A 15823-nucleotide genomic window follows, 5' to 3' on the forward strand; every position below is an offset into this window, starting at 1 on the left:
GGAAAAATAGAAGACAGAGATAGGTAGGAAAAGATGCACAGGTCTTGATGTCTCAAATGTAACTGCTATTTTACATGCTTGAGACCGAAAGTTTGATGCAAATAAACGAATTTTTGTTTCTTGACATCTCAAGTCCTCAATAGATGGTTTTAGTTTAGAAAATCTCAACATATTGTTTATAAATCATAAAGAAATTTATTAATGATAATAATATTTTATGTACTATATCTAATCTTTTTAATCTTTGAACATAACAATATTTTTTCATGATCTCAATCATCAGAGTTCAGAGAGAGCGTTGATCAATAGTGACACTCAATGAGTTCATGCCTGTAATTCAAGAAGATGAGTAAAGAAAATAAAAAAATGCGTAAAAGGAGAAAACTATATACCAAAATATCATCAGCTAACCACATGAATCTGGATAGGGCATTTTATGATTGTTTATCATGTATTATTTTGCAACTTGGAGATATAATTGTTCTACAAAAAATATTGTTAACATCATAGCTAAAATTAAAAGGTTTCTGAGATCTATGAGAGAATTCTTAATTTCCTTTGTATAACGAAAGGAAAGAGCTAGGAAATATCAGCTAGCGATCAAGATGTGAGGAACCTGCAACATCACCAACCGCTTCTGCATTTGGCCCGCATCCCATCGATAGCTTTTGAAACAAATCTTGTAAATTTTTTAAGGTTATAGGGCGTGCCTGCATAATATGTGTAGAAAATTAGATATTAGATAAGAACATTTAAGATACATTAGTGTGTGTACTTGTGACTCTGTCCTCGCGACAAAAACTCATGTAAAAAATTATGTAATATTCAAAACGAGGAGTCGTGTATCTAGAAGTATTGATGTCGGTTTTGTTGTGCAACTAGAGATGCCCATAGAAGTTGCTGAGGCATACACAATTGCAAATACTGTGTGCCTCCAGTATTTATGCGTAATATAGATACCTTTTTTTTTATAAACTTGGATTTTGGTAGGGAAATTTGCTGTTTTGTGCCAGAATAGAGTCCACATTTTTACATGTATATAAGAGATCATCTGGATGGACTTACACGAAGGGCTTCAATATATGGGGCAGTCGTCAGTATTGGCGGAATGAAGCTTCTCAAGAGGAGACAACCCCTGCTGCATTCGAATCACATCAAATTATGTTTGTTAAGTACAACAACCAGACCGCCCCAAGGGACATAAAACCACTCTCAAGCTATCCGGTGCTTGGTCAGAGACATTTTTTACACAAGTTCTTAATCAATAATACAATAACTATAGGAACGATATAAGAATAGAAACACACAACAGCTTGGAAGATATGCTTACAAAGGTTGCTGGCTAACCTTGGATCATCGGACAGTATGACATAACATTGAATAATATTCTTCAAAACTGTAGTAGACGGTTCATCCTGCATCTTTTCAATTACGTCATTAAAAACCTTCATCATTATTCTTGACATTATCCAAGATGCAGTCTGTATAGCCATATACAAGTGTTCAGAGTGAGTTTAAAGAGCCAATTAACTATGGGTGTCGATCTATTTATATTTTGATGGTGTACCGGAATTGTTTCAGAATTATTTGCTCAGGTTCTTACTAGGACGATCAAGTCTATGCCATGCAATATAAACCTTATGATTTATATATGGCTGGGTAAGAATGTTCATCAACACCAAAATATTAGATGTTCATCAAGTCGACTTGATATGTATTAATACGAAACATGGAGTATTAACTAAAAATCCCTTTTTCAATAAACACCTAGCAGAAACACTAGAAAGGGAGATTAATTTGAAATTTTTAGTAACCAGATTACATACTCTGTACTGTCTTACATTACATGTAAGGTGATATATTGCAGTAAAAAATGCTTGGAAGCGAAAGAATGTTGAGTTCAAATTTTAATGGACACTTACTGATTGTGAAAGTTCGTTTCCATATTCTATGGATTTTAGACACAAAGGGAAGAGTCCTGATTCAAGCAAACAGTGAACAGCAACCTTTGTCGAAGGGTCGCCTACCTGCATAGTAGAGAAGATTCGGATGATATTTGGAGTAGAACCTTATAGGCATATCAGATCATATTAAAGCAAATTGATATGCAATCTGGTAAGAAATAATGGACATTTTCTTCAACTATTGTTCTGATTAAGCTAATTCATCTCAACATTGCATTCAATTCAGAGCTGAAACTTGAAAGGGCGGGTAGCAACTAGCAATGAGAAAATACTTCCATGCAAGGTTACTGGTGCTTAGCTGTTTTAATAATTCAAATGGCTAAAAGTATAAAAAATTGAAGGTATCATGTATTGATTTAGAGTGGAATTGTACCTCCTTCAGAAGACCACCAATGACCCCCAAGCTCATTAGCCTTAGGTACTGGAATGGCTTGCTCGTTTCTTCAGTCTCCAAGAAAGGGTACAAGTAACAATGTATCTGAACTGCAAGGACAGAAGTAAGTTAATACAAGTCTGTCTACGATTAACCTTATCTAGCTCCTTAATTATCCTATTAAAATCAGTTAATAACAATATTTGAATAAGTTATGCAAAATCCTCATCCCAGAATATATGTAACAAACTTGTAACTTCAACTGAATCCTTGATTTCACCTCAGTGTCCTGTTTCTTTGGTGTTCACATAAACAAATGATACCAGCTTGAAATAAAAAGTGAATGCATTTATATATCAAAACACGTCAAGTTCGACAATATCTTGTGTGGTCTTTAAGTAGCAATATCAGACATCAAGAAATCAGCAAAAGTTATAGAATAAAATTAGCTTATAACTGTGGATACATCCAACTATGTTGAAGAAGACTAATATAAATACTGAATACATTAACAGAAACAAGTCACATAGCTTTCAGAAAGTGCAGAAAAATACCATTAAGGAACTGCATCTTCGTTTGAGGGTGAGTGGCAAAGCACTGCATTCAATAGAAACTACACTTTGATATTAGAGTTGCATACATAATTTTTAAGTACATAGAGTACCAGCTATGGCTCCTGCATAAGTAAAAATAAATTTGATGTATATAGATAATAAATTTGATAAGTAAAAATAAATTTGATAAGAAAAAGGTTTGAAAATTAGGAAATCGAACATATAAAGCAAATACATTACAAAGTTAATACCACTAGAAAAGGAAATTAAAGGAGCGGAAATGACCTCAAACAAAACAAGTACATCACAAACTTTACTTGAATCTTTCATATTAAGTTTCTCAGGTGTTAATGACTTGTATATAGATAATACTTCCTGCAATAAAGAAGATAATTCCATTAATCACCAACTGTAAAACACAACATTCTCATTTGAATAGATAGAATAGCCAATATAAACCACAAAGCTGAGCTTGTCAAACAAAGTAGTAAATCATTTAAATGATTCCAATGACCATCATGTGCGGATTTCATAAATTGTATCAAGTTCTGATTCAGATGTGATGCAACTTGATCTTAAGGGTAGGACTTCTCTAAGACGTGTGACATAAAAGTTGCAGAACTTCCTTACAATGCCTATTTTCCAGATTTTTGGGTTTCAAAATTTCAAATTTCCAAAGTATTTGAGATCTCCGCAAATCTTCTCATTAGTTCAATGAAAGATTTCTTCGGCAACTGACAAACAAGGATACGGGTGCAGAAGTGCTGGGGTGCGTGGACAAAAATCTAATAAATAAAAATAATAATATGGAAATTCGGGTGCGGGGGACACGACATATAGAAATATAGATTTTCTCTAGATTTCATGTTACATATATTCAATCTTCTTAAAAAAACCACAAACTATAAGCAAATTTAATCAAATGCATAATTTATTGATCTAAAACACAAAATACAGGTAAAATATTTTAATTTATGCAAAAATGAACACTAGCATAATACGTTTGTATTTACTAACAAAAACTGATACTTAATTTTAGGAAAGTAGACGCTTAACAGAAATTTTGATTACAAATTGTGGGGAAAGAATCAAAATTAGGATTCAGGATCAATCCCCTCTCCGATGAGGGGATGTGCATGTCATAGTATCCGACACAAGGATCAAGGGATTCACAAACAAGTATAATCATTTCAAAAGACAAGAAAGAATAAGGATTATTAATCACGAAATATTGATTAAATACTATATAACTGGGGGACTCCGGACTTGAGAAGATCAAATATAACAATGTAACCTAGATACTGCCATTTTGGTTTAGTAGTCCACTTCAGTATTAAGATCTGAGGAAGAAACTCAAATCAAAATAGGGAACTTTTATTATTAATGTTAACCAAAATTAGAAGTTAATAAAAAGAATTCACCACATGATATAAACTTAAGCAAGCTATTAAAACAAATACATTTAGTTTGATCAATGCAAAGCATTTGGTAGACCCAAGTCATTGTGCATACCGATAGGAGTAAGAAAACGGTACTGATTGACCGCCAAATGTGGAGGGCCAAATCTTGAATTCTTCCATGTTTCTGTATTGATAAATCACATGTTAGAAATGAAATATACTATATCACCCAATAGACATTAGAACATAGAGTGTAAATAATTTGACTCTGCAGGCTGGACTGCACTTTAAACTTCTAACAAGCAAACTTAAATGATACTATACAGGCATTTAGGTGAGTCAAGATCATCATTTCTCTGCACATACTTATTGTTCTAAATAAAATGTAAAACTGCAAAATATCGAAAGAATCCACGTAAAAGTGATATTTAGTGTATACAATGATATATATTTGCACATTCCGACTGAAGACATACTTTCATAAATCAGACTGATTACAAATAAATATCGATCTATGTTTGTGTATGAACCACATAAAGAATGAAATCAAACGAATGAGTATATCTGGTTTACATAATCCCTGGTCGATTAAACCAGACTTTATGAAAATGAAATGACCAGCATAGACATCATAAAATCATGACAAGGCCACAATTTAACTTGTATTTCAACATATGAATGCATAATTTAAACTCTTTAAAAACTCAGATCTATTGTCAATTACTTCTAATCAAGACACACAAATATAAAAGATAACTCTAATCATAATTAATCATCAATCATTTCTAACCAGCCACGTTAAATAAGCTTAAACACAAAAAATGCATCCAATCATGTATTAAAAACATCATTTATGAATTTACAATTACAGATCAATTTATTTCCACCTAACAACATACACAAACAAACAAAAATGTACATAAAACAAACAAAAATCTTCATAAATGAAGAAAAATGATGGACCTTAATCTGAGTAAGAGATGAAATGGCCTTTTCGCGATGCTCAGGTTCTCGAAGCAACACAACCAAGTCCTCTACACTAGCAGAAGGCCAATCAATAGCTTTGCTAGCACCATCACAGGGACCATTGTTGTTAGCAGGTGCACCATCATTCGACATAACAGTGTTGTCACCTTGTATCGGATCAGGATAAAGAGAGTCAGGGAGATTCAACATTGTTTCAGACAAAAACCCTAGATATGAACTGAACAAGATGGCTGCTGCTGTTATGTTGTGTAGGAAAAGAACACTGAACTAAAGATGCGGCAAAATATTGGAGGCTGTAGGAATGAATATTTTTTAGGTATTTATAAGATTTTTCATTTTGCTAGAGTCACTGCTGTGTACCTAGGATTGGGTGCTGGACGTATCCTTTTTGCAGTTATTTGGAAACTGACCAATTGTTTTATTACACGTGGTCACAGGAAAAACAATTTCTAGGGGACGTTAGCGGTTCATGGTATTGGACGTAAACCCACACTTTACATACCTCATTCTTACCTTTTACCTGTAAATTTGTGATTAAATATTTGTAAGATTTTTCATGTTTTGCATCAAATAATTTGGGGTAGTTTGGGAAAAAAAATTTGTTATGCTATATAAATAAGGTTGCACAAAAATTTTAAAATCTATGAGCAATCTTATACATGTATAAATTTATACCAATTGTTGTTTGTACCATCACGTAATTAATAAACAATAATTGGAAAATATGATTTTTTAAATAACTTATATAAGTTAAATCGTACATGATGATAATAATGTAATTTCAACAGACATATATTTCAAGATACATAATGATATTTGATCGTACTCGTGACTTAAATAAACTCCAGTATTTTGCAGTTAATTTAACGTTAAAATCAAATTTTTTCCAACCAACTTGTAACAATCAATTAATAACTTTAGAAACGGCTATAAAGTTTATACATGGTATAAATATTTAAAAAATGAAGTTTTTTTTAAAATTTGAAACCTAAATGATATGTTGTTTTAAAAATTTGCAGATTTTAATGAGAATTTCTAATTCAAGATCTCCAAGTAATACTAATATATGGAAATAATTTAAAAATTGTAGTAATTATTATTTATTCAAACAAAGTAATTAATAAATTATAATTTTCTTAATCACCTATGGAAGTAAAATCGTTAATGATAATATTTACGTTAATTTTTCAAAATACATAAAAGTGCGATTTCAATGACATTTTGATTGTATTTCATGACATAAATGGAATCTATTATTTTGCTTTAAATTTATGAAAAAGATAAATTTATTCCAGTTAATTTCAGCTATCAATAGTTACAATAATTTTGGAAACAATGTAAAAAAATTAGGTTTAACGGATATAAATTTTGAACTATACTAACATGTTTAATAAATTCGCAGATTCGAACCAGAGTTTCCAATCAAAATTTGATGAATCCAACACATTATGTGAGGATTCTATTCAAATATTTCAAAAATCAATTAGTGTAGTACTTTGTATAGGATTAATGGTGGATTGATGGGTCTAATCGAGAATTTTAGAATATTACTTTTTATCATTAATTTACAATTTTTTTAACCTTTATACTCAAACCCGATGTAAATAATTGGGTAGGACGGGGGTACTCGTCAATGTTATTTTTTAATTTTTTTTTGCTTTTGAAATGCACTTTTTTTAATTTGTTTGCTAATATAGATCTAGTGATAGATGGTAAAACCCAGACTAAAAAACCCATGTGGTCACAAGACCTAAAATTAACGAGAACTCAACAGCCCAGTCTCACGAAAATTTTAACCGCTACCAATTCGCTTTAAAATCATGGATTATAATATTTTAAAGCAAGCTGTTAAAATCAAATATATTGATATAAATGAATCGACATATTTAATTTGGATTTCAATTTTAAAAATCTTTGACTTGTGTGTTATTCAATAATAAGTTCTTTTTATTTTAGTAATTGACAGTTCGTAATCCACTTTTATTTTTATTTTTGCGATTTCAGTCTACATTATTTTCTCTGTCAACTTGCACCCCATAAAATTAGTTTCTCTTCTATTTGCACCCCGTTAATGACTTTCCATTCAAGATAACCGTTAAATTTAACGGAAGTAGGGACATTTCAGTAAATTACTAACGAAAATAGAAGAAAATAAAGTAAATTTAGAAGTCTCTTGGTGTTGGAATTTGTAGTGGCTTGAAGAGCTGTCTGAGTTTGTTGAATGATGTGAAAGAGAGTTGATTTGAAATGGTGCTCATCACAGTCTTTGCTAAACATCGAAGATGGAGTGTTTGTACTTGAGCTATGGCCTGCTTCTCCCCCTGTGTGCATGAAATCTTCTTCATCATCATCTTCATCCCCAAACTCCTCCGAACCACCAGCTGAGCTGGATAGTCAAATTCATCACCAGCTGTGAAGGGCATGGTAGTGATTGCATCCTTGGCCCTTTGCATAGAAGCAGTTGTGTGCACGAAGTTGAGAATTCTCTCAGAAGCCACATTGTCCTGTTCAGCTAGAACTTGATAAGCTGGAACATGGTGAGTAAATGCCTTAGCTTTAAAAGAAACAGAGTCTAAGACAACTTGATAATCTTGCTGAAATAACTATTTCTTTTCAGCCTCATTGACATCCCTTAATTGTGTTCTAGAACAATGTTGATAATTTTATTATTTGTCCATATTTGTTCTTGAAGTTTCAGTAACTATTTTTTCTTCAGGAATTCAATTTTACCTGGTTTATTAACAGGTATTTAAAGTGCTTGCATAACGGGGAAAGATCTGTCATCGATATTCCACTTCAGTGCCTTTTTTACTTTTTGAAAACCCGTTATAAACATTAATGAACGAGAGACTTAAAGTTGTAGTTCATGTGCAATTTTTGATATTATTCCACCAATTATCGTATCATAATCTTTAATTTTTTTGGATTGCTATCTCTTGTGTAAGGTGTGCTCTCATAGATCTACAACATTAATGAACGATGAGCTTTTTTGAGTTTCAAGTGGAGGTGAACATATCTCTCATGCCATCCATCTCAAGGATTAATGATTTTCTCCCTTTATTTCTTCCTATTACTTTTATATTTGTCGTATTTTTCTCCTTTCATCTTCTCTTTTCATAGAATTTAGATTTTAGCCTTTACAATATGTTCTCCTGAAGGCATGTACATAATTTTAACTAAGATGAGCTTTTCTAAGTCTTTTGCACGCTAGGAACAAGGTAATTGATTTATATCTTGGATCAGAGTTACAAAATATGTAAAGTACAAAGTGATTATTAAAGTAGGGTCTATTTATCAAGCTTCAGGTTGGATAGCGATCGCATTCTTAGCTAATCCTCCCATAGGTAAAAAAGTTTTAGGCATCATCATCTTATCGGTCATGAACATTCACTACGCCATAAGTGCACAAAAAGCGTTGCATTATCTATAAAATTTTCAGTTTATTGCAACACAGTGGTGAAAGCGTTTCATTACATTGAAGCTACCATTGCTAATAACTGTTAGTGTTGCGCAGCATGCAACAGTAGAGGTCATAGCGTTGCATTAGATATTTTTTTTATTTAATAAATGCTGATGTGGAAAATAAATCTGAGGTGGCGTGCTAGGGACCCACGGGTGCTAACGTGGCATGTTGACGTGTCATGCCACGTCAGCATTTTGGGCCCCACATATGGGGCCCATTGGTGACGTGGAATGCTGAAGTGGCATGCCACGTCAGCATGCTGACATGGGATTAGTGGGACCCACATGGGGGCCCAAAATGCTGACGTGGCATGTTGACGTGGCACACAGTGGGGCCCACTTGCTGATGTGGCACTTCAGGCGTTGCATTTGCTTTCTGGTGTTGCAGTAGGTTATTTAGTGTTGCGTTAGTTATTGTACTATTTTTAAAATTTATTTGTTATATTCATGTTATAATTTTTTTAAAATAATTTTTAATTGATCCAACCGTACAAATTTTGTTTCCTACTAGTTTTAGATATGTGTAATTTTTTTTAAAAAAAAAAATTTTTATATCACATGCTTTTTTAATAGTCAAACCCCGGTGCACACGGGTTCACATTACGTAGTCTTGTTCCCGGTGGTGATTCTATTTTTTTAAAAGTTTTGTTCAACGATCCAACTGTACGGATGATGATACCTACTAATTTTAGAGATGTCTAAATGTTTTTTAAAAAAATTAAATTTTATATTGTATGTTTTTATAATAGTCAAATTACGGTCAACACGGGTTTCTATAACCAAGACTTGTCCCGAGTGGTGATTCTATTTTCTTGAAATTCTTGTTCAATGATCCAACTGTACAGATGATGTTACCTTCTAATTTTAGAGATGTTTAATTTTTTTTTTTAAATTTAGATTTTATATCACGTGATTTTTTAATAGTCAAATTACGGTCAACACGGGTTGCTGTTACCTAGTATTGTCCCGAGTGATTATTCTATTTTTTTTAAAATTCTTGTTCAACGATCCAACCGTATGGATGATGATACCTACTTATTTTAAAAATGTGTAATTTTTTTTTTAAAATTTAGATTTTATAGCGTGTGTTTTTATAATAGTCAAATTACGGTCAACACGAGTTCCTATAACCAATTCTTGTCCCGAGTGGTGATTCTATTTTTTTAAAATTCTTGTTCAATGATCCAACCGTACGGATGATATTACCTCCCAATTTTTAAATTGTGTAAATTTTTTAAAAAAAATTAGATTTTATATCATGTGTTTTTATAATAGTCAAATTACGGTCAACACGGGTTCCATGTAGATTCTTGTCCCGAATGATTTCTATTTTTTTTTAAAATTCTTGTTCGACAATTCAATTATACAAATAATTGTTCCGATTAATTTTATCATTGTCGTGTTATTTTGACATATATTTTACATTAGTTATACAATTTTCTTATAATATTTAAAATTGTAAATATTTAATAAAAAACTAAAAAAATAATTAAATGATGTTGAGACACAGATCTGCACACTTTCCCAGGCCAAAAAATTGGGCGGCTATTTCCCCTTAACAAAAATTCACTCTTTCTCTCTAAATCTGAGCTGATACTCGAAAATTAAAATAATATTAAAATAATTTACAGAAAAGCAACAAGATATTTATCAAAATAATTAAGAAATTATGATTGTAAAGACTTAATTAAGTCAAGGCCCAGCCCGTTAACAGACAAGCCCTAAAAATTTATCATTTTTATATAAAACCCTAACAAACATAAATCATTAGCAGTGGCCGCCTCGTCTTTCAACCCCTCTCTTCACTCAGATCTTCACACCCCTTCTCACCTCCACCATCCTCTCCTCCGCTCACCTTCTTATTATATTCTCCAACACATCTCGATCCGAGATGTGTAGAAACAATCGAGAAATCAACAACCTAATCCGTACAACACGTTTCTCGAACCGCCTTCGTATGCTGAAGCAATATTTCGATCGTTCGATGGAGAAGATAGCAACAGAGGAAGTGAAGTCAACGGTCATGATTTGTTCACAACTTCGACTTCACATTCCGGAGCGAAGTATGTGCGAATCACGGTTTCAGATCCTCAGAAGGAGCAAGACGTGTCGAATGGGAAGTTGCCGTTGGTGAGGACCACGGATGTGGCGTCGAGAATGTTGGATGGGGCGGTGAAGTTGCCTTGGCAGTTGTTTGGGAGGGAGAGTTTGCAAGGGAGTGCATTGGATGTGAATGAGGTTGCGTTCCCTGCGAAAGGAGGGAGGGATTTGTTGAGGATTTTTAAGGAGTTGAAGCAGTCGGTTACGAATGATTGGGGTGCGGTTAAGCCACCGGTTGTGGAGGAAGATAAGGAATTTTTTGAGAGGAAGGGTAAGTTGCAGGATTTCGAGAATCAGATTGGTAATGCTTCTCAGCAGGTCTATTGAACTCTTTTGATGTAAATTATAAATTTCTCGATTCAAATATGTATTGATATTTGTCTGATAATGCTGATCTAGCGAGACCATTTTGAGTTGCGACATCTCAGACTTGATTGAGCTTAAATGTATGTTAATCAATTTCCTAGCTCCATACAATAAAGGAAATATCGATATTTGCCTCGGTGTTATATGTAAATTTATAATATTTATTACTGTCATGTAGTTGATTTAGGTACTAATAATATGTATAATGAAATGGGAAGTATGCTATTGACATGAAATTAAAGCTCAACAAGAAATTGGGGAGACGATGGGGCAACTGGGGTTGGCTTTTGTCAAGCTAACGAAGTTTGAGGCGGATGAGGCAATGTTCAACTCTCAAAGGGTGAGATCTGCAGACATGAAAAATGTGGCTACTGAAGGGTTTTTAGCACATAAACGCAGCGAAAACGTAAATTTAATCTTAAAAAGAACCGAAACCCTCCGCAGGATCCATGTGAAAAAATTATATTTAATTCGTAGTTCAGTATGTTTACCTTAAGAAGCTTTACGTTAATGGAAAGATGGAGGTCTTTAATAGCGATCCAAGAAAGATGAACGGAGATGCTTAGCAGCTGCTCCTCAAGTGTGAAGCACTCCACCGGTATCCACCAAGAAAACGATGTAATGAAGGAGGAGGAGATGGAGAGAATTAGGGTTTTGTGAATCTTTTTGGTTAAGGCAAAAATAGGGTTTATAATAGTATATTTATAGGCAAAATTTTCAGCTGAAATTTTTTCCATAAAATATTATTATTATTAACCCTTTAGTATTCTCACTAATAATTAAAACACCTTTTAATTATTAATCCTTTTTCTAAATTCTTTAGAAATAATTCTCTCACTTGATTTAATTTCCAAAAATTAAATTATTAATTAATAATATTAAGAATCTTTTCTTAATTAATTTATAATCAATTAAATCTCATTTAATCAATTATTAAATTTTCCAATTAATTATTTATTTCATAAGTAAATAATTATCAACCATTATTAATTAATTCCTCCACCATTAAATCATTCTCTTTTATGGTGTGACCCTATAGGTTCAATATTAAGCGGTTAGTAGAAATAAATAATAGTAAAACTATTTTATCATTATTTATATAAATTCTCTAATTCATTAAATATGATTAATAAATTAATCATATTTATTCTACATCGTGAGGGATACTTCTCAGCATATCGCGACTATCTGGATAATACGAATTCACTGCTTAGAATACCAAGAACCTATTCAGTGAGTAATTACCGTACAATTAATTCCTTCTACCCTGCAATATCATGATTAAATACAAGGCATGAAACTTGTGTCAAGCCTATCTTATTTAATCACTTGCTTTCCCATTCACTATGCTTAGTTCTATTTAATGTAAATTAGAAACTCCTTTCTAATTTCATTCACTCTGGCCAGAGATTCCTGAACTAACATAAGTGGATCAGCATTGAACATTCTCTTCCTACATTGGAAGGGGTAGATCCTTTATTGATCATACACTATCTTCGTGTACAAATTCCTATACCCAGTAGAGCCCTTATAATTGAGACTAAGAACTAAACCGAAGCATAGTTTAGTGTACACAAGATGACTATAATGACCTCAAGTCTAAGGATACTTGTACAACTATCACTATGTGAACAACTGCTGACACGTGAGTGAACTCCATCAGTTGTTCAGCTGTGTGAGTCATGTTCAGTGAAATTATTCTATAATAAGCACCTACATACTAGCTATAGTGTCACCAACAAATGTCTATGAGAACAGACATCCTTCATAATGAAGTAAGCATAGTATGTACCGCATCTTTGCGGATTATTAATTACCAGTTAGTAATTCTACGACCAGGAACTATTCAAGTTTAGAGTTATCATCTTTTAGGTCTCATTATTATGATCTCATCACAATCCATAAAAAGCTTTACTCTAAACTGTGGTATATCTTATTTAAACATTTAAATAGATAGAGCCCGTAATAAAAACAAAACAAGCCTTTTATTAATATCAATGAAATCAAAACAGATTACATAAAAGTTATTCCTAAATCCTCATACATGATTGGACTTAGGACATATCTCTTTCAGCTACTGCTGCTGTCAAAGCTAGCAGACTCTATCGGGAGTTGAATGCACAAACTGTCAAGCATTTGGTAAGTTAGTGGATTGTTGTACTTTACCAGACTTGAATTGCTAACTTTAATCATGATCCTTTATCTTTTCAAGCATCTTGTTCCCCTCGAAGTGCTAGATATTTACAGATGCTCTATTCTTATAATGTAGGATAAGCTTCATGACTATCTTGGGGTGATGTTGGCAATCAACAATGCATTTTCTGACCGCACGAATGCTTTGTTGACGGTGCAAACTCTTTTATCCGAACTGGCCTCCTTGAATGTAAGGATTGAAAAGCTTGAAGCTGCTTCATCAAAGATTTTTTGTGGTGACAGGTCTAGAATTCGCAAAATAGATGAGTTGAAAGAACTGTAAGAGTAACAGAGGAAGCTAAAACCTGTGCAGTCAGAGAATATGAATGGATCAAGGTAACATGTTCTTCCTTCTAGTGCATGTATTACCCGAACACTTCAGAAATTTTAGTGACACCAGTTATCCATAAATTCTTTAACTAGTTTTTGAGCTGAGATAATATATTCTTTAAGTAGTTTTTTATTCATCCAATAACAATCATTATGAAAAACTGAATACAATAGGAGGGTCTTGCACTAAGAAAAATAGTTAATTGTGTGTGTCCTTAAGTGGATATTAGAACTATTTCTTCAATTGCTTTATAAAGTAAATGTGCATAAGCTTTGCCCTTGCTTGAGTTATGCTGACAAATTAAAGATAAAATAATTATTCATTCTGTTGAATTGGATCTTGATATTCTTATAAATGAGGACTTAATTTTTTACCAAACAAAATATAGTTAGCAGTACATAGTCACTCAGACTTATTGCTTAGTATGTAGCATAATAAGCAACGAAGAGTTAAGCACCTCAGATTTTTAGAAGCAAGCAAGAAAATATAATAGGATGAAGTATTTAGCAAAAGTATACAAAGTAATTAACACAGAAGGAGCATAAATGTGCAACACTGAGTATATAATAGAAGCGAAGTCGGTCATGAGCAATGGGGTCACCAAAATCAATCCCAGTAATCATTATTTAGAAATACTGAATATAAGTTCTAGGGTCTATTATTTGATTGTGGCTACCAGACTGTGGTGGTATGTTATGGATGTTACTACTAGCGACATAGGAACGTAGAGTATATCCGTGCAGTCCCTTAACCATTTTTCATGGTTCTATTCAATTAGATAACAAGGCAACCTGGGTTACATGAAGCTTCCTATCTATACTATGACATTATTGTTAATTCTTATTCTAAACTGTATATTTGTGTTGTATTTGCAGTGCTCTCCTATTACCATCGATGTCGGTACAAATAACCAAAAGTTGCTGGATGATGAGTTCATTATTGGTCTCAAACAAAAGAGGGCAACTGGGCAGGTACTTTTTATCTTCTTTTCTGTAATTTATAGATATAATTACTTGTGGTCTACAACTAAAAACTAATTTTGTATGCATTCACCTGCATCAAGGAATTTGCCGAGCTTTTGGAGGAGTTTATGTCTACTGTTAAGCAGAACTATGGAGAGAAAATCCTCATACAGGCTTGTTTGCAGTTTCAAACATTTAAGTAGATAATGGATATTTATATGTTATAAATTCTAATCATTTAACATTGAATCTCAGTTTGAAGATCAATCTTATGGTTGATTAATAGTGGTTAATAGTGATTTATAAGTTTTCAGGGTCAACCTGACAGTTATCACGAGTTGATCGGGATTCCGCACCATACTGAACGCCTTGCACCAGATGAAGTGGCCATGCTTGTGGTAGGTTGGGTGTTTTTGTAAAGTATATGCACTAAAATGTGTAAACTTTATGTCCTCTTATTACTTCTGTAAAGGCTTACCTAATGTTGTTTTATAATTTAAAAGACAAGTTTGAAAGACCTGTCTGGAGCAGTTTCTTACATAGATTCTGATCACCACAAAATGCTTCTTTCTTCTGTAAGTAATAGTGCATTAATATTTTTGCTCATTTCTTTTTCCATTATTTTTTTCGGATTTTAGTTTTTTGGTTGTTAAAGAAAGTTTGTTACCTTCAGATAAGTGGCATGAGCTTGTGGAACTATGGTCCAGATGTGATGGATGTATTGGTTGAGTTGGTTGTTGCTTTGATATGTAATGCTACTCACTATACAATAATGATTATCATTGCTTATTCTTATCAAGGATTAGTTTTGCTTTTACTACATTGTAGGCTGCAGTGAGCGGAAAATACCTCCATCTATGCTTGGATATGCTTGTAAGAAATTTTGTGCCGCCTTTATCTTTCCTTAGGCTATAACAGTAGCCACGTGGTCTTGCAAAAAAAGAGCAAGTTCTTTGTCGTGTGCATGCTGCTTTAAAGGAAATTGTTGATTTAGTTCCCCTCGCACCACTGATATTGGAAAAAGTAATCAAGGAGAAGATGCCCCACAGATCCTCAAAGCAACCTTGGATTTTAAGTTTACTTCATCTGCTTCTCGTCTTTTTGGGGACATGCTTCTCTGTAACCTTGGCT

The 15823-nt window shown here is 33.0% G+C and overlaps 1 protein-coding gene and 1 pseudogene across 1 annotated transcript; one reads left to right on the forward strand and one right to left on the reverse strand.

Annotated features, from left to right (window-relative positions):
- Positions 1–593: 593 nt before the first annotated feature.
- LOC141704104 (uncharacterized) lies at positions 594–5467 on the reverse strand. Its single transcript, XM_074507421.1, has 8 exons — positions 5255–5467; positions 4404–4475; positions 3209–3266; positions 2338–2447; positions 1923–2027; positions 1348–1481; positions 1066–1138; positions 594–710 (listed from the first exon to the last, which is right to left on the reverse strand). The coding sequence occupies exons 1-8, from the start codon at positions 5465–5467 to the stop codon at positions 594–596; spliced, it is 882 nt and encodes a 293-aa protein (XP_074363522.1).
- A 2790-nt stretch (positions 5468–8257) lies between these two features.
- LOC141704105 (sorting nexin 2A-like) lies at positions 8258–15600 on the forward strand (annotated as a pseudogene).
- The last annotated feature ends 223 nt before the right edge of the window (positions 15601–15823 follow it).

The sequence above is a fragment of the Apium graveolens genome, unplaced genomic scaffold, assembly GCF_009905375.1.
Source record: "Apium graveolens cultivar Ventura unplaced genomic scaffold, ASM990537v1 ctg741, whole genome shotgun sequence".
Taxonomy (NCBI): Eukaryota; Viridiplantae; Streptophyta; class Magnoliopsida; order Apiales; family Apiaceae; genus Apium; species Apium graveolens.

Coding starts and splice junctions, on each gene's coding strand:
- LOC141704104 (XM_074507421.1), bottom strand. CDS start 5,467: ATGTTGAATCTCCCTGACTCTCTTTATCCTGATCCGATACAAGGTGAC. Junction 4,476..5,254: donor CATCTCTTACTCAGATTAAG/GTCCATCATTTT, acceptor TTATCAATACAG/AAACATGGAAGAATTCAAGA. Junction 1,482..1,922: donor GAAACGAACTTTCACAATCA/GTAAGTGTCCAT, acceptor ATGGCTATACAG/ACTGCATCTTGGATAATGTC.